This window comes from Dendrobium catenatum, unplaced genomic scaffold (genome assembly GCF_001605985.2).
Source record: "Dendrobium catenatum unplaced genomic scaffold, ASM160598v2 fragScaff_scaffold_998, whole genome shotgun sequence".
Lineage (NCBI taxonomy): Eukaryota > Viridiplantae > Streptophyta > Magnoliopsida > Asparagales > Orchidaceae > Dendrobium > Dendrobium catenatum.
The window spans coordinates 165,629-184,814 of record NW_021319460.1 but is presented as its reverse complement, the minus strand read 5'-3'; the positions used below and the strand labels follow the sequence as shown (position 1 = coordinate 184,814).

At 34.4% G+C, this 19,186-nt stretch overlaps 1 protein-coding gene across 4 annotated transcripts in view; it reads right to left on the bottom strand.

The window, feature by feature from the left end:
• The window catches only part of LOC110106676 (protein ENHANCED DISEASE RESISTANCE 2-like), a 105,637-nt gene extending 86,451 nt beyond the window's left edge, over window positions 1-19,186 (bottom strand). For 2 of the 4 annotated variants that reach the window (XM_028697786.1, XM_020836635.2), the window contains exons 1-18: window positions 19,079-19,186; window positions 18,599-18,914; window positions 18,298-18,372; window positions 16,520-16,573; window positions 13,907-13,972; window positions 13,298-13,404; window positions 11,359-11,423; window positions 11,126-11,260; window positions 11,001-11,041; window positions 10,772-10,872; window positions 10,596-10,691; window positions 5,217-5,281; window positions 5,059-5,130; window positions 4,784-4,939; window positions 4,324-4,517; window positions 4,174-4,213; window positions 3,936-4,084; window positions 3,734-3,835 (exon numbers count right to left, since the gene is read on the bottom strand). In XM_028697786.1, the coding sequence (XP_028553619.1) occupies window positions 3,734-3,835; window positions 3,936-4,084; window positions 4,174-4,213; window positions 4,324-4,517; window positions 4,784-4,939; window positions 5,059-5,130; window positions 5,217-5,281; window positions 10,596-10,691; window positions 10,772-10,872; window positions 11,001-11,041; window positions 11,126-11,260; window positions 11,359-11,423; window positions 13,298-13,404; window positions 13,907-13,972; window positions 16,520-16,573; window positions 18,298-18,372; window positions 18,599-18,817 (1,737 nt within the window). In that variant the 5' untranslated portion in view covers window positions 18,818-18,914; window positions 19,079-19,186. Of the gene's footprint in view, window positions 1-3,733; window positions 3,836-3,935; window positions 4,085-4,173; window positions 4,214-4,323; window positions 4,518-4,783; window positions 4,940-5,058; window positions 5,131-5,216; window positions 5,282-10,595; window positions 10,692-10,771; window positions 10,873-11,000; window positions 11,042-11,125; window positions 11,261-11,358; window positions 11,424-13,297; window positions 13,405-13,906; window positions 13,973-16,519; window positions 16,574-18,297; window positions 18,373-18,598; window positions 18,915-19,067 lie in introns of all 4 variants that reach the window. The other 2 variants (XM_028697787.1, XM_028697788.1) reach the window with 2 other exon arrangements.

Sequence of the window (19,186 nt, the reverse complement as noted above, 5' to 3'; positions counted from 1 at the left end):
GAAAGTGAAGGAAGTCTTAAAATAACAGTTTTGTGTCTGATCAATGATTAAGTATTTTGTACTTTTGATTTTTATACAGTCATGGCTTTTCTATTCTATTCTGTCTGTCGGTAGCCATGCACTGTATTTTACATGATTATTTTGATGAAAGAAAAAAAAATGATAGATGAACTGTTCTATATATTTAGAAGTTATAGTAAATCTGTGTTTTCTGTTCTGTATGTCTGAAACTTGGAAGAATGTCTGAAACAAATTCCAAAACTAAATCTTGAATTTTTAACATCCGTTGCGGCCCGACGCGAAAAGATTCGTTCCGGTCGGGTTGGGTCGTGACACTCAGGGTCCCATGAATAGATTTATGATAAATATTGATGACGATGATAACATAAACACTCAGGATCTTCAGCCTCCTACTGCTACAAAAGAACTCAGGAACAGGGTTTGTTTGGATATCGCCAGATTCATCTATGAAAAAGGGATTCCATTTAATATTGTTAGGAGTCCGTCATGAATCAATATGTTACGATCTGTTGGAAGTTATGGAAAAGGATTATAACTTCCAAGCATGTATGAACTAAGAACTTGAATGTTGAATGAGGAGATAAAGATAACTTCAAAAATAGTGGATGATATTAAGAAGACTTGGATTGAGACAAAAGTCACAATAATGTCAGATGGTTGGTCAGATATTCGACATAGAATTATTATTAATATCTTGGTCAACAATCCATATGAAATAGCTTTTTTTAAATCAGTGGATGCTTCAAGTTTTGTAAAGGATGCACAATTATTGTTTGAAATGTTGGATGAAGTTATTGAGGAACTGGGTGATGCTTTAGTAGTACAAGTTGTTATTGATAATACAAGTGCATATAAAGCTGCAGAGAGAATATTAATAAAGAAGAGGCCTAACCTTTATTGGACTTCTTGTGCTGCACATTGCATTAATTTAATATTTGAGAGGTTGGGACAGCTGCCTCAGCATAAATCAGCCTTATTGAAGGCCAAATTCGTTAGTAACTTCATATACAATCATTCTTGTGTACTCAATTTGATGAGAAAATTCACTAATAAGGAAATTATTAGACATACTGTTACGAGATTTACTACTACATATTTAACATTGCAGAGATTCAAGGAGTTAAGGCAACCTTTGGAAGCTATGTTTATTTCTAAAGAATAGGATAAAAGTTTATATGCAAAAAAACAAGAAGGAAAACAGGTAAAAAAATTGTTATGAAAGATGATTCATTTTGGCGCATTACAAATTATGCTTTAAAGACAGCAACACTATTAGTTAAGATGCTTAATATGGTTGATGGTGAGAGGACCTCGGCTATGGGATTTATTTATAAAGCAATGAATAGGGCTAAAGAAGACATTGCAAAAGATTTGGGAGGTCAAGAAAGTACCTACAAAGAAATATGCGATATTATAGAAGAAAAATGGGATCATCAATTACACCAATACTTACATGCTGTTGCATATTATTTAAATCCTCAATTTCATTATGATAAAGACTTTCATGTTGATAAAGAGGTGAAAACTGGTTTGTATGCATGTATGGACAGACTCATTTCTGAAGAAGACTATCTCAAAGTGAATGATCAACTTGAGAAATTTCATTTAAAGAAGAGAATATTTGAATTTAGAGCAGCACAAGCATACTACAAAAGATGATCTCTTATTATGTTTAAAATTTATATATTTATATTCAAGTCTTCTAATTCAATCAATATTCATAAAATATTATTCATTTTTATGTAGAACGTTGGTGGAGTCAGTTTGGAGATGATGTTCCTGAATTGAAAGCTTTTGCAGTTAAAGTTTTTCATCAAACATGTTCGGCTTCTGCATGCGAGCGTAATTAGAGCATCTTCAATCAAATTCATACTAAGAGAAGAAATCGATTGGAGATAGATCAAATGTACAAACTAGTTTATATTATGTTTAACAAAAAATTGAAAGATAGGCATCTCAAATTACAGAAGCAAGGAAGAATTGATAATGAAATTGATCATTTACTTGTTGATGATTTACAATCTGATGATGAATGGGTTACTCTTAAGAATGTTAATGTTGCTGATAGTTGAAGCAGAAAGAGAAACTCATGTCAATGAAAATAATGAAACTACTCATGTATATGAAAGAAAGAAACAAAGTGAGATTGGAGCTTCAAAAAAATTCAAAGGTATTCTTAAATATAATGAATTATTTTTATGTTATTATTGTTTCATTCTAGAGCTAATGAAATAATAACAGATATAGGGGATAAAAGAAAAAATATTATAGATGAAGAAGAGTTTGAGGATGACTTCGACATTAATTATGAAGATTCTTTTGAAGACAATCAAAGTGATGATGAGTCTGTATTGGGTCTTGATCATAATGGGATGTTTTATTATTAAGTGAGTTTATTTTAAATTTTCTTTTCCAATAATATTCTAATATTATCTTAGAACAAATCATCAAATTCACAATTGATATAATATTTTATTATTTTTTGTCATTATTTTATAATTTTAAATTACTTTATTTTTATCATTTTTTAGGCTTACGCCCTGATCCGCCTCGAGGCTTACGCCTCGCCTTGCGTAGCCAAAACGCCTCGATTCTTAATTTTGCCTTTTAAAACGTTGGTCAGCATCTGCATACCCTGCATACATAGGCATCTTGGACTCAAAACCAAGCTATAAGCCCTACTTTCTAAATAAAACAGCCTTCCACTCTTCATGTGCATTGAGACCAAGAATATGGTTTTAAAAACGGTTAGAAGGGTCAAGTTGGTAGTCCTTTCTAGGCATGACAATAAATCAAGGGGTCAGGCTGGCTATGCTCATGTGAGATGTAGCTTATAAGTCTATTTTACATTTTGTTATACTTAGATTCGAGGCACTACCTCTCGGTAGTCCTCACCTTAATTTTAAGATCTAAGGCAATGGTCGATTCCAATCATCATGCAAGTCTTCAATTTCCGAGCAATTCCTCCAACATATGTTGTTGGAATGTAAGCTTCAACTTTCTAATGAAAATATCAACTTAAACAAAAATTAGATTTCTAAAATATAAAACTCAACATAGGATAGTTTGAGTACCTCTGAGTTTCCCTCATAATCAAGTACTCCTACACCTCTTTCCTTTGGCCCTCATTCTAAGAAATATGATTATAAGTTGATCCTTTCACCCCTTAAAATTCCTAAAGGCCAAAATCTGTAAACAAAAATTTCGTGGATTCATTAAAAAAAAAAATCAAAATTTAGTCAATATCTAAATGATTCCCAAAAGAAAAGAAAACCACTAGTTTAATCAAAAGTATTCTCAAGCACCAAAGCTTGAGATGTAATTAACCATAGGGGTTTGCCCCTATGGGACGTCTGTACCACAAATAAATAAACCTCATTCAACCAAACATTGAATGGGGAATCTCTGTTTAAAATTATAAATTTTATCATTAAGTCCATAAAAAAATGATATTTTTATCCTTCGGGGTAATATATCATCATTTTTTTATGTCGTACTCAATCATAAAGTGTGCAATCCGTTTGAGGATAACAAAATTCTTCAACAACAACCCCTAAAAGAATTTCAATCCGCAGCTAGCAAATCAATTTCAAAACCATCTAAAATAATAATAAATTACATTCAAGAAGTATGTGGTCACTATCATATTTCATAACAAAAAATATGAAAACACTAGATTTCAGAAAACAGATCGAACTAGTATTCAGCTTACCTGAACCGCACAGCCTTGTCTCCTCGCAACATGGTCCATCCTTTTCACATCCTTGAACCAATCAATTGCTACAAGCTTCATAAAAGGCTTGCCTGCAGGTACCTAAAAGACAACAAATTCCATGATCAAAAGAAGCTGTAAAAGGCACTTCTAAGCTCAAGACCAAAAAACAACAATTTTATTCAATATGGTTATTAATGACCTTTGTTTTGTCATAACAGAACGTCTTGCTACGGACTTTGAAGTTGTTTCCATCAAGCATTCTCCAACAATCTCGGATATTATCACGATCATCATGTCGTAAATTGCCAGAAAAGGATGACAAATCAAGCTGATCCAATGGATCCTCATCTGGACATATCATCGAAATAATCGCATTATAGACATTCTTTCAAGTGCTTCTGCCTAATGGCATAACCACATCAGGATATCTCACGAACCTGGTTGCTTCATAACATTCTCAGCATCGACAGAGTCCATCTACCAAAAGCAAGGTATAAATTTTCACTCATGCAGATATAAAGTTTCACTCATGCAGATAGGATTTGAAGAAAAAAAATATGCATTACACATATAAGAAGTCTACCAACCATTTCTTCAGGTTCCAGAGTCAGGCAATCTTCATACTCATCTGATTCTTCATCCAAAGAAATTGACTGATTAAAGTTATCATGGCTTTCCCCTCCCATCTTGGAAGAAACTGAACCTGAAGATATGCTCATCATAACTGGCATATTTGGAACTGTGTGGGTTTCATCCGCTTGGGCAAACCATTCACGCAAACCTGCGGAAGAAGGAACAAAATTTGAAATGAAAAAAAGAGTAATCATTATGACGTTCACGAACAAATACATCTACTGCTAAGGCGCAGAAAAATAAACATCCTTCTAAGAATTAGAGTATTGAAGGTACTTGAGCGACTTAGAAGTAACAAAAGTAAATTAAAAAAAAATTAAAATAATCATGCTAAAGACCACAATTGTAGTTTTTGATTAATTATATTATAAGTTTAAACTACCAAATTGAGCTACTAGTGAAGAAGAGGAGCACCAGCTACACTGTTCAACATCTGAATCAAACAAAGTTGCTGAAATGATGGAAAATAACCAACACCCCATCCTTTTAAATCAATTTGAAGGAGATGTTCAACTTCTGTTCGAGTTCTCCCATCACGGGATTTTAGAGGAGAAATCTTGAATCCACCACCTACACACAAAGGAGAAGCTAAGCATTTGTAGGTATTATTACAAATTACAGTTTCAAGGACATCTTAATTTTGCTCAATGCCCTTAACATCAGATTATGGAGCGGAAAATGAAAGGTACTCTCAATATGGGCCCTGACAAATCCTGGTTGTGCACTGCAATTTGGATGCTCCATAGACCGAAAAAGCACAACTGCATAAACGAGCAACAGAGCATTTACACTAGATGGATGTGCCAAAGGGAGAAAATGGAAGAGGTAAACCAACTGAAAGTCTCACCATAGCTTCCATCATCATTACGTCTCCAATAACGCTCATAGCACAGATCACGTGGCCACAAAAGCCTACAAAATAAGTCAGTTCAGCCCAGCATAATTATTGCCATCATGTTTAAGATATCCGGTACAGCAACTATCATTTTGAAATGTAGGAGAACAATCATATTATGGTAGAGAAGTAAAGTGAATAACAAGATAGAACGTAATGAGTACCTTTAAAAATAAACCAACATCCCTTGTTTCTAAATGTGATTGTATCTTTAAAATTAAAGAAGACACAAGTGATACTACTACGAATCATTGATTTTGTACAATGAACATTCTTCCAATTTTCTCTAATGGTTGATTTGTAAAGCATACATACATAAATATGACGAGCGAACGAGCAAGCTATAGTTTAAAAATTTTACTCCAATGAAATAGTAACTTTGCCTCCATTTATATGTTCAAGGAAGTCCCTTGCTTATAAACTAAAGCCAAATGCAAAAATCCTCCATGACAACTCCCTTGTATTCTCCTAATTCCTATTTGTTAGCTACTTTATATTTTAAAGTAATTATTAAATTGGAGCCTCATAGAATCCTTTACATGCAAAATGCCTTGCTAGTGGAAAACTAGGTATAAGCTTTCTGACATTGCTAATGCTGCCGTACCCATTCTTTTACTTCTATATTCTGGCAGATCAATTTTTATATCTAAGTATTACGATTTCTTTATGCTAAAGTGGCTTTCCATCGTTGTTCCTATATACTGAAAAAGGTTCAATACTCCAGAATCAAGTCGCTAATGTGGGAGGAAATATTTTTCCAACTCTTGAACCACATGATTAAATCTGCATGTTATGCACGTAAGCTTATTTAGCATTAGCCCCACCTGCAAAATAAAATTTTGAATAGTAGGAAAGCATCATGATCAAGCATGTATATATTCTGCTTCTATAAACCATAACAAATTCTTCAGCTCCTTCACTTCTGAATATCACAAATCATCATACATCTTGACCACCCTGTCATCTTCTTTCAAATGTCAATTCCAGCTCCATTCAAGAGATGCAATCTCCAACCACAATCATAGAACCATATGCCTAAAAGTTATCCATCAAAGTTGTAACTTAAGAAAATATTCAGCTAAAAAGTTTAAGCTGAAAATGCACTTCAAATTAATGTACAGCAAACGGAGAAACACATTCAGGAGTTGCAGGAAATTGGAGAGTTTATTAGAGAAGAATAAATCTATATTGCTATGGTTTCCAATTCACAGCTAAAAAAGGAGATTTTGGCAGACCAATAATTTTATCAACCAGATCCTTTCTTTTATCAATTTTAAGATTGCACGCAAAGCATGTAATATTTCAAAGGAGTAAAAGTTAACTATAAATGCAAGAGGTCTGATTATATCAGAATTACATGCAAGTTATCATACTCAATTAGCTACAATCCTTTTTCCTAAAAAAATGTACTGGATGCTCACTCAAAGAGAAGAAAAATAATGCGCACATCAATACATAGTGCTGGCAATTATTTTTCTAATAACAGTACATAATTTAATATAATAATCATTCTTGTATTAACTTCTAAGACTTCATAAATAAAATGTGGATTTTAATTGAAATAGCTTCAACGTTTTACTTCACCTAAGCAACCCCAGCATCTCGGGCCTTAGATAGCCACATTGCCTTAAGGAAGCTTAGCGCTTTAGATGATGTCAGATACTAGATCATATGCATTCTCACAATTCAATTAAAACCCTACTGTTGACTTAAGGACAAAAAAAATATCATACAGTAAAAAAAAAAAAAGAATTCATACTCTCTCTCTCTCTCTCTCTCCTCCCTCCATTCTTCCTTCTCTTCCAACCAACTCCACCCAAACTCACGAGCCAACTACCCTAGCCACTTCCTCAGCTTGCACAACCCAATCCAGGCCAACATAACCCAACTAACTCCTCTGCCTTCCCCAACCACATGCTAGCTAGCCATCACTCGAACTTGCATCCCTAATTGCTCAACCAACTATCACCATCGTCGCCACTGTTATAACCTGAGCCCAAAAGCCCCTTTCTTTTTCACTCTCTTTCTCCCTCCTCTCTCTTTTACTTTCTCTGCCACTTTCTCCCTCTATCTTTCTCCTTCTCTTTCTTTCTCCTCCGCTCTCATCTTCCCCTCTTGCTATCTCTCTCACTTTCTCTCTACTCTCCTTCTTTCTCTCTCTAAATAGAGAGAAACTTCTCCTCCCTCCACTTCACCCTCGATCTGTCATCATCTTTCTCTCACCTCCCATTGTGCTCATCCCTTTCTTTCTCTAGAATGAGAGAGGAAAAAAAAAGTGAAAAAGAAAGAGTAAAAAAAAGAAAAAAATCAAAATTAAAAAAATATAAATTTTGATGCATACTCGCAAATCCCTCGACATTATTTTCTTGTCATTGCTATGTGCGCAATGGTACAAGCTTGCAAACACTTAAAATTTTCAAAATATCGAATGTGACACGCTAGAAGCAACAAGCAAAACTAGTAGACATGTTTCATGGCACGATAGGGGGATGCTCGTAGACAACATTCACATCATAATAGGTAAGCCCTATGCATTTTTCTTAGCACAATGGGAAAATTTTAAATATATGTCCATATCTTTCTTGACACGATAGGGAAACAGAAAATTTCAACCAAGTGCACAAAAACTCATATATACTATTCTTGGCATAGTGCGATACAAAACCCCCAACCATAGTGTCTTACGATGTTTATCATACACACCTTTTTTGGCATGATGAGAAGGCCTGAAGACAACAGGATATTGCCAAAATTTGCATTGACAAGAGACCCAAATAGAACAACATCAAAGGACCTTTGACATAAATTCAATATTAAAATAAATTAAACTAAAATTAAAATTGGGGAAAATAGAGATCATAGGTATAAGATAAGAACACAATTGAACATTAAATTGGACATATAAGACTTACAGTAGACTTGTAATGAACTCAACAACTCATCAACAACGTGAATAAAATTTGGTCGCTTCTGGAACTATCCCAAGCACTCAAGAAATTTAAGAAGAATTAAGAATGAAAATGAACTAAGGGGATTATTTATTTATAAATGGAAGAATAATTCCCGAGAGACTCACCTAACTAAAATCCAACTATAAAAGTCAACATAAAAGGGCAGTGTGAAAAATGTACTAAGATTCTAATTTACATTCTACACTAGATCCACAACACATGTAAGCAAGGGGACAAAAGGCAAAGGGCAATCAATTAAAATTTTAAAATGAAATATTGAAAGCATTTAATGATAAATACTCACAACCATATCCACAACACACTTACAAGTAGACAATGGGAAAAATAATTAACATCAAATGCAATGACGGCATATTCACATGAACAACTGTTAGAACATCTCAAACAGTTGCAATCACATAAATTACTACTATATAAGATTAATAATCAACCAATTGCACTTGCACATCATAGGTGCACGAATGTCCTAAATTACATGCACATAAATTACTAAAAAACGAGCGTGTGCACATTCCATGAACAAGCAGTACACCCCATGAACAAAAACTTTCAAAATGAGGCAAAGTGGTACACTATTGCATGTCATGTGTTGCACGTTTATTTTGACAAAGTGTGCAGGACGTGTCAAATCACCATAACCATTTTTCCACCCATTTGCTAATTACACAGTGCAAGCAAACCAGTGGACATGCAATTGCACCATGTAAGAACATCAAAAACCATGCAAGTATGCAATTGCATCACTTAAGTGCATCAAGAAACTTACAACTATGCCGTACTAATGCATCAAAAAACATACGCAATAGATTGGGCCACTGAAATCAATTTGCCCTCATATGCTCCAACCAATATACTAAACGGCAAATTTTGAGGTCTAATAATGTCGCATAAAAGTAAAGAACCAAATCTATGAGACACTATTAAAACTTGGATTATGATCAAAGCCCTTTGATTAGATAGTTTTGTTGTAAGATGACATCATTAAATTACAGTCACGACCAATAAACTTGATTTTTTTAATATAAAACATGGTATATTCTCATGTGCAAACATTATTCTTGTAAGACACTATTCCATTACTCTTTATGCTTCATTACATAAAATATAAATTTGATTTCTCATATAATAATCATAATTAGTAACATCTCCTATACTCTGAAATATTGATGTCAAAATTCTTATTCCCTGATTATTTAGCATTCTTTTAGACTTTGAAATTCATTGAATAGATATATTAATCAAACTACTCAAACATCACCCACAACTCTCCTAAATCTCAATAGGTATATCATTTGAATATATAGTTCTAGCTTCATTCATCTTCTTTAGTTTTAACTCCAGTTTTTTAAATTAAATCCCTAATACACCTCATTATTTTATTCAACCCACCCTTCCATAAAGATTTATTTCTTAGAACTCTAATTTAATAATTTCGTAAAGTAGCATTTTTCAATCTTTTTTTGATTTCTTAATATTTAACTATGATTTTTTTTTTTCAGTTTGCGTTTAATGCATCAACTTGATTAAATCTATACATATCATCTTTTGCCTTGGATATTTTATATAATCTTATTATGTCCTTCCATAATATCTAGTTTAACATTTAAATCATCAAAAGTTTTAACTTTGGAAATTAAACTAAGTAAAAAACTAGGGGTATCCAAGGGGATTGAAACAGAAATGGGAGGTTTTAAATCAATTTAAATTCGAATCAACTTAGATCACATCAATAGCACACAAGTCATTAACACCATTAAACACGAATTGGGAACCCCTTGATGGATCAGAACTTAATACTGCTTCGAAATACTGATCAGATGCTTCCATCACAGATGGTTCATACTTGATAATCTGCTTATCAGATAACTCCAAGCCACCCACAACACCATCTTCTACAGCAGGAAGCCATCGTTTCTTTTCATCTCACACCTCCACCTCCAATTCATATTCTACTGCCCAAGTTGGAACAAAAAACTAGGACGCCGAACCCTGCCATTGCAAGAAATGAGTTTATTACAACTTAAACTCAATTCACCGAAGGTTGCTTATAGGTATCAATTTCCGAATTTGTTGAATTTTGAGAAATTACAGTTATGGCAAAAAAATGAGGAAGAGACAAAAGTACAAAAATTTCCAAAGAGTAGATAATCATGAAGTAAAACAGCTTCAACTAATATCATTTATGCGCTTTAAAAGATAAAATGCACATCAAGAAAAAATTGTTCCAAAAAGAACATTAGTTAAACTTAAAACATGCATATCTGTGCACGCATATTTTGATCTCTAATCAACAATCAGCGTAGAAGAAGAAAATATAAGATGGACCAACAGAATTTGCTAATATTTGAAAGAAAGTTACGTGGAAAGCCAGCCCAGCTGCAGTCTATGATATAATATTGCAGTATGTCCATCTACCTCCTCTACTAAGCTACCATATTGGAAGCTGGAGTCCCACCTACAATATTAAGGCAGAATAATAGGATCAAATTACTTAGAGAAAAGGGAGAAAATCCCAGTGCACATCAAGGAACTTACTCAAATCGAGTTCCATCCATGCACATCACAAGTTCAAATATTGCTTCACAAGTGGCCTCCACCACACTACTAGCTTTCATTGCTCTACTACAACTTCTTGGCTATAAAAATACATATATCAAAAGATAAATTCAACCAGATTAAGTTGCCACATCATTATTATCCTTCAAAGAAAAAAAAAACTTCCTATCATTGTCAACATAATAAAACAAATGATTTCATCAATTACAAGGTAATCAGCTACCGAAAGCTCTTCCCAAATGCGAAGACCTGCATATTTTTGAAGAAATAATAACAAGCATATAACCTCTGTTGTTTAAATAAGAGCATCAAAAGATTAAGAAAAAATCTTTCCATTCTGGCAGCTGACAAGGCGCCAATGTTTTCTAGAAAAAACTTCATCTGAAGTACTCTGATTTGATAACACCGAATCACCCTGTCGTGTCAAATCACCCTGGCGTGTCGAATCAAGCATTGATTCAGGAGGGCCTGCAAGCGGGAAAAACACGAAAACATGACAATATCACACCACAAAAACTTAAAATGAAAATAAAACTAATCAAACCATACAAGTTATCCTTGCATACCATTGCCAATTGTTGTCCTACGAATCATTGTGCGGTTTGTTACTTCCTCATCCTCGGCACTTGCCCTGTATGCATAAATTTGGGTAGTATTACCAGATATTGATGCAGGACTACGTAAATGAAATGCTCTTAACTCATTTGGATTTCGGACAACTTGTGATTAGAATAATGTTAGAGCAAAGCTACTAGCGAGTTAAAACAATGAACCAAAACAAATAGTGGTTACATCCGCTTAGGCTAAATCACATGCTAAGAGTTTTGAAAACTTCCATAATATATAGAAAACAATATAATGACAAGTAGTAGCTTTCAAAGTAATCCCTATGAGAATTAGAAAACATAGAGGTGCACTCAAATCCTACGTTTACTAAGCTTTAGGATGAGCAATGAAGAGGGGTCTGTCGTGACTGCAATCAAACCAAGAAAAACTTAGACTAACAGGGATAAGATGCAAGGAGGAAGGGAAACCTTCGTCAAGGAGTGGTGGAGATCCTCCACTCGATGCCTTCGAAGTGTTCGTCGATAGCTTCCACTAACGTATCTAAGATCCGCTCCAAGTAGTCTTTGACGGTGTGATCAATCTTCGGGTTCATGTCGAAGAAAGTTGATCGAAGGATGTCGGTGAATCCGTCTGCGTCCCAAGTTATACCATATTCAGTTGTCGGATCCGCCATTCATGGATGCTTGAAGTAAATCTTCTTAGCACTTGGTAGGGCCCTTGAATTCAAGTGAAGAGAAAGAAGTTTCTCTTGCCATTGAAAGGGGCAAAGAGCCAAGGCAGAAATCTGAAATAAAATTTCAAGTTTTGTGTAAGGGTGAGAGTTAGCAATGGAGAGGGAATTTGGGAGAGAGAGAGAGAGAGAGAGGGGAACGGGTATGGGAGACTAGGCCAACAGCAATACTGAAGAGATAGGAGATTTCTTTCCAATCTTAAGACTTGATCATTGGGAAGAAATAAGGATGTATATTATATGGGTATTTGAAATTTCGGCCCAAAGAATTAAAGAGGATTTGAACTATTTCCAAGGGGTTCATTGGGTTTTTGGAAATAATTCAAATGGGGCAATTTAATGGAGCCGGCGGCATGTATGGCCAAGGAGGGAGTTAATGAGGGCAATTAAAGTTTCCTAACTTAGGTTTTGAATTTATGAAAGGTTTATTTTAAAACCAATTGAAATTTTAATTTCAAATTAGATTCAAATAGAAACTTTCCTAAAATAGGTGAATTATTTTAGGAAGGATTTTGAAATTCAAATTCAAAAGATTGAAATTCAAATTATCCCAAATCAACTCACACCCCATTAGGAAACCAAGAGGGAGTAGGGGATTGGATGAGGCCGGCGGCTAAGGCCTATGGCCGGCGGTTTGGGCTCGGGTGGGAGCTTGGCCGTGGACTGGGAAGGGGGAATAGGGGTTCGGGTGAGGGATGTGAGGGGGGGGCGGGGCGGCTAGTTGGGGAGACTAGCTGAGGAAAGGAAACAAAGGGAAATAGAACCACGAACCCCACTTATCAAGGTTGGTGGGTATTGCGCAAATCTCCCTCTCCTAGGGAACTCTCTCCATTAGAACTCTCAAGTTCTCACAAAGCTCAAGCAAGCTGAAATTTCTCATCAATCATTCATTAATTTCATAAGATGAAAGAAGAGGCTATAAATAGCCCGATACAATGAATCAAGAAAATAAAAGACACTCTTGCCCTTTGGGCTCACATACGACACTTTCCATTAAAGAGGTACAACCGGAAACGACATAAAGACACTAATAAAATAAAATGCATGAATAGTAAAATAACATAAATGGCTCAAAAATACAAAGACTCGATCGTGTCCGTAGATCGGCGGCCACGTCTCTGATAAACCTTCCACGAGCTGATGTCCCCATCAGATATGCTATTTATATGCGGTATAGTTTATTCACTAACTAAAGAGCAGTTACTTACAGGCTTTCCCTGTCAGATGAAGAAGCGTTCCCATCAGCATTAATGCCAGCTTTGGCCAGACACGGAGCATGTAGCATACTTCCATTATCTGTGTTTAAATCTTTATGCTGAAAACAGAAGTGACATCAGTTATTCTATCCAGAAACTGCCATACAAGCAGTGAAGCTTTATATCTAAGGAATTCTCAATTTATGCATAAATGAAATAGTAGTGTACAGAAAGTTTTAGACACAGCTACTAGACATCTTGCATCGACAAAGGGAAATGAATTTACAGCTCGTTTCTTCTTTTTTTTCTACAAAATTTAATAATCATTTCCCCACAGTTAAAGAAAACAATCATATTCATATAGTACAGTTGTGAGATGACAATAAAAGATTTCAATCAGCACTCAACAAGAATTGCGGACTCATGAGGCTAGCTGGCCTTAAATGGTTGAGATAAGGTTGATAATTAGAATGATGACAAGTAGAGAAAAGACAAAAAAGAAATATTTCGAAGTGCTGTACTGTTTTAAAAAAGGAATACTGATATAGAATATGAACAGGATTGACTTGCTAAAGCTTCAAAACTAAAAAAAAAAAATAGGGCCCTTCAATTCATGGCAACCTGGTCAATCACAGATTCAATTTTCTCCTTCCAGATCCGAGCCTCCCAGCTTTTGAGCGCTGCCATCTGACACATGAAAATTATAAATTAAATTAACAAATAATCCAGTAAAATAAGAATGGTTGCAAGAAATAACAAGCAAAATGTATCAAAATAAATTAGTAAGAATAATTGAAAGCCTACAATAATAAAGGAAAAAATTTCCCATGAAACACTTCTATCCAACAACAACAAAATAAAAGCCTTTATCTCACTACGTCGGGTTGGCTTCATTAATCATTTTTGTCCATTATGTTCGATTAAGAGTCAAAATTTACTTTAAATCTAATAAAGAAATGTCATTTCTAATATTTTTCTAACAAAGTCCTTTTAGGTCTATCTCTACCTTTCTTAACATAAGCTAAATCTAATACATCTACTCTCCTAACCGGGTCATCGGAAGGCCCAACCGTTTTATGTGTCCAAACCATCTAAGGTGACTCTCTCTAATCTTATCTTCCACTAGAGTTATTACAACCTTTTCACGCATACGCGCGTTCCATATCATGTCTCTAAGAGTAAAGCCACTCATTCAAATGAGCATCCTCGTCTCTGCAACACTTAATTTAATATTACACTTCCCTTTTAATGGCCATCATTCTGCACCATAAAGTATTGCAGGTCTCACCACCATCTTATAGAATTTTCCCTTAAGTTTGAGGGGAATTTTTCTATCACACAACAAGCCCGATGCATTCCTCCACTTCAACCATCCAATTTGAATTCTACTAATAACATCCTCATTTGTTTTACCATCACTCTGAACAATAGACCGAAGATATATAAAACACATACTCTTATTAATGACTTGATCACTAAAAGTCGCAATTCCCCCGCTAGATCTATTACTACTAAAATTACACTCCATATATTCGGTTTTAGATCTACTCAAACAAAAATCTTTAGACTCTAAGGTTAACCTCCATAATTGAAGTTTACCTTCAACTCTTTCTCTCTAGTCTTATCAACAAGAAGAATATCATCAGCAAAAAGCATACACCAAGACACAACCTTTTGCAAATGTCTAGTCAGAACATCCATGACTAAAGCTAAAATATATAGGCTTAAGGCTGATCCTTAATGTAATCCAACTTAAATAGGAAAATACTTCGTTAATCCACCTTGTGTTCGAACAGAAGTAACAACTCCTACATACATATCCTTGATGACTTGAATATAAGCACTATGAACCCATTTCTTTTCTAGAACTCTCCATAATACTTCTCCTAGAATTTTACCATATGCTTCCTTTCAATCGATAAATATCACATGTAGATCCTCATTATTCTCTCTATACTTCTCTATCAAACCTCTCAATAAATGTATAGCTTCCATAGTAGACCTACCCGGCATGAATCCAAATGAAACACTTCTATCCAACAGGTAATAAAGAAAGAGTAGCACAACATGTATCAATATAATTATCAAAAACTACAAGGCAAATATCAGTCATTTTAGGGCAACAAGAAGGTTATCATATCATCATCACCAATAAGTAATGCAGCTTGGCAGGCCATTTGTGGGTGTTTTGTTTGGATATTTCCTTTTTTTCTTTATTTCATATTCCATACAAATTAATATTTGTTAAACTACATATCAGTTCATTTGAGACACCTTTCTTATTGCATTGCTCTTTAGACCGCAATTAAAATTCCATTTGGTTACTAAATTTCTACATTTTAAAAATTTGTAGTGGATAGCCACTTTACAACCAATTTCGCTAATATGTGGTAGCTTTAACAGACTTTTTATATATATATAATATCCACAGCAACTTTTAAAATACTTACTTTACCAACAACAACTTCACAATCATCTTTACAAAACAATACAATCATCCCAAATAAATCCTAAGTAAATCTAAATATCCACCATGGAACTCCTTGCATATTCATGTAACTAAAAAAATAAGTTTTCATGGAACTTCTTTGCCAAGAGGAATCATAAATATTGTAGAGTATGAAGTTCAAAATTGTCAACGCATTTCAATAATAGCATTTTCATAAATAGTACCCATAATCATCAAAGGCTAAATCAAATTGGGTTAACAAAAGATTATTTTGTTGTATGAAAAACACCAAGAACTTCAATAAGATTTCCTAGACATAAAGAGCAATGTATTAGTAGGTGAAAAGGTTTAATGATCGTGTAAATATGGAGCAAGTCAAAACTTTTTCAATTAACCAAACCATTATGAAAGATATGGTAGAGTTCGGTGAGCTAACTAAATGGGACTTCATGAATACGTTGCACAAAGGTCAAGGTCAAGTTAAACAAATTTTAAAACCACTTCAGCTCTTATCACTACTGAATAACAGAGATAGCCTACAAAACTGGATCACTATTTATGAAATTCACTTTTTATAGCATACTTTCATAAAGAATAATTGTAAGTTGGGACAAAAAGCCAATTAAAAAAAAACGAAGAGAACTAGAAAAAACAAAATATGATGCATGGCTTAACAAAATTAAGCATAACAGAATAATTCAGTAAAGAAGAATGACATATAATGATATAAACTACCAAAAGAAGAAAAATTTAAAAACCATGCAAATAAAAAGATAGATGCACACCATAATTCGATGATACTTGTCCTTTTTGTTGTACACACACAGTACATATACCGTCTGTCAAAGAAAAAAAAAACGTAAGCATGCATATGTAGTCGAAATGATAATCTGTAACATGGAACCATCATATGTATTCTGAAGTAGTGTCATTGATCAAAGAAAAAGAAGCTGAAGACCTAAAGTCTACATTAAATAATAATTAGCAACAGCAAAACATATAACCTTGGGAATCGAAACAAAAATAGAAGTTATAATTCTCAGTAAATTCAACCTGAAAAACCAAATCCGGAAAAGGCTAAAAAGTTGCTAAATACCCACAGATTTACTTCAGAAAGAAACATGTTACAATCTTGTATACTAGTAGGTATGCATGCAACATATATGATCCTACTGTAATTCATCAAGTCTAAATTGAGCAAGATACACTGGTTCTTTTAAGCACCATAGCCTTTATGAAATTTTGCAGGAAAAAAATGATAGAAAATTAGAATTGGTAAGAATTCATAATAATAAAATTAATAGTAATAATTATGGTGATGATAGTTATGTTTTGGTACAACATCTCCTCAAATCCATTCATCAACTTGGGTAGCCTTTAGGTGATATACTGTAGGATCCTTCAAAATGAGCTCCCAATGCTGGTTTTGTAAGGTTTATTTTAAAACATGAGAATTTTTTTTTTTTTTTAACATGAGAACTTAATAAGTTACATGTCATGATTATTCGACAAGTTTTACGCTAACTGTCGACTACCTAACACGACCCTCAATTTTTCTCATCCAGAACTTGGAACATAGTAATGAATTTTTTTTATTAAATTTAAATGAGAACTTTACTTGTAATATGACCCAATGGAGAAAAAAGATTTATGTAACCGACCAGCCCGACCCCACATAGTGGGATAAAAGCTTAATGTTGTTGTAGAACTTAAAAAATTACAAAATAGTACATGTAAGACTATGCTAGTTATTGGCTATTAATGTAACAATTGACATCAATATGTGCTACCAGATCCAAATTTTAAAACTCTAAAAAAAAGCTGAAAGTTTCCATCCTTTGATATGTTATACGCCTAGAGATTTGGTTATTCAAAGAAAAGAAAACACTTTCTTCAACAAAACCAGCCAAAGAAAGGAAAAAGCCCCTTCCTAAGGTCTCATCCCAGCTTTGTAACACCTAAAACATAACTTTTAAAGCATATGGTGCTCTCTTTTTAGTAACCAGATTAATTTAACATAGGAAAGATGTAATACTAAAAGAATGAGAAAATTAGGGTTGCCAATAAAGCTATAAATTCATGAACAACCCATGTTCAACCAAATAAAAAACCCATGTTCTACTCGTTCTTTAAGTAAGTGAGTTGAACACAATCATATATGTTGAGCACAAATTTTAAACGAGACGAATGTGAACAAAGACTATGTTCGACTGAGTTTGGCTCATGCAGAACATGAACAAATATTGAGCTCACTCAAGCTCGACTCATTTACAACCGCAGATTGAATTAAAATTTAAAAAAAAAAATGGTGTTACAATAGTTAGAATATAGATGCTAAAAATTATATTGTATATTGTAGTCACTTTCACTATGATTGAAGAATCCTCGTCATAAATCATTTTCACAAGTTAATTTCAACAGTATGTTAGGATTGCAAATTGCTTAAGGAATCAGCCAAAAAAAACATGAAACTGCAGCACTACCACCAAACAAGATGAAAGAAAAAACATACAAAAAACAGTTACTGCTTGAAATTGATAAGCAAAAGATGCCCGAATCTTACATGTCCACGGTAAATCTTACGTCCTCTATCCTCCACCCTGCAATTCTCATCTATGAAAAGGGTTTTTTTAGGAACCTGCATATGTCAAATATAAAATCAAGCAAATATCAGAAGCCAAATAAACCGTTTTTTGAATGAACATCAATAGAATTCAATTCAATAATAGTCAAGGCATGACTCTAGTTATGAACAACTTCAATGCGATTGCAGCTCCAACAATCCGGCAGTCAAAGGCTCCAGTGAGTGGCACAAGTCCAGAAAAAGATAACGAAATTTTCCTAAATAAAAGATGGACACATACCTTATTACCCAGGGGCTTCCTCTTGTAACAAGCAAGAACCCTATTCTCGAGTACAAAGTACAGCATGGGGATGGAAGAAAGGTTCTGCAAGAAGTCCATAGGAGAAAGGCATACTAAAAACGGAAAAAAAAACATGTGGATGAACGAAATTCCGGTCTTCCTCCGACCGATGATGTGACCAATGCGCAGCATCCATCCCTCGTATACTACTCCCGACATTCTTCTTCCTACTCGCCCGATCCAGAATTTCTTCAAGCAACAGCTTCCCCTCTCCTTCACCTCACAATCTCAAAAGATACAGAAGCAGAGCTAGAACCTGTGGTCAAAACAGTATCGAAAAAAGGATCAAAAAATGCTCCTGGCTTCGATAGTTGCAAACCACAGCGCCGAATCAGGGAAAAGCCATCGCACGGAGTACGACAGAGGGTTCGGACGAGCTAACTAAAAGAAATAGATAAAGATAAAAGACCGAAAGAATACGAGTAGCTCCTTGTCGATTTCTTCTCTGGGTGCCAGCGTTCACTGAGCAGGGGCGAGAAGAAGGGAAAGAGGGATGCTTCTTGTTTTCCAAGTCAGGAGTCAAGATAT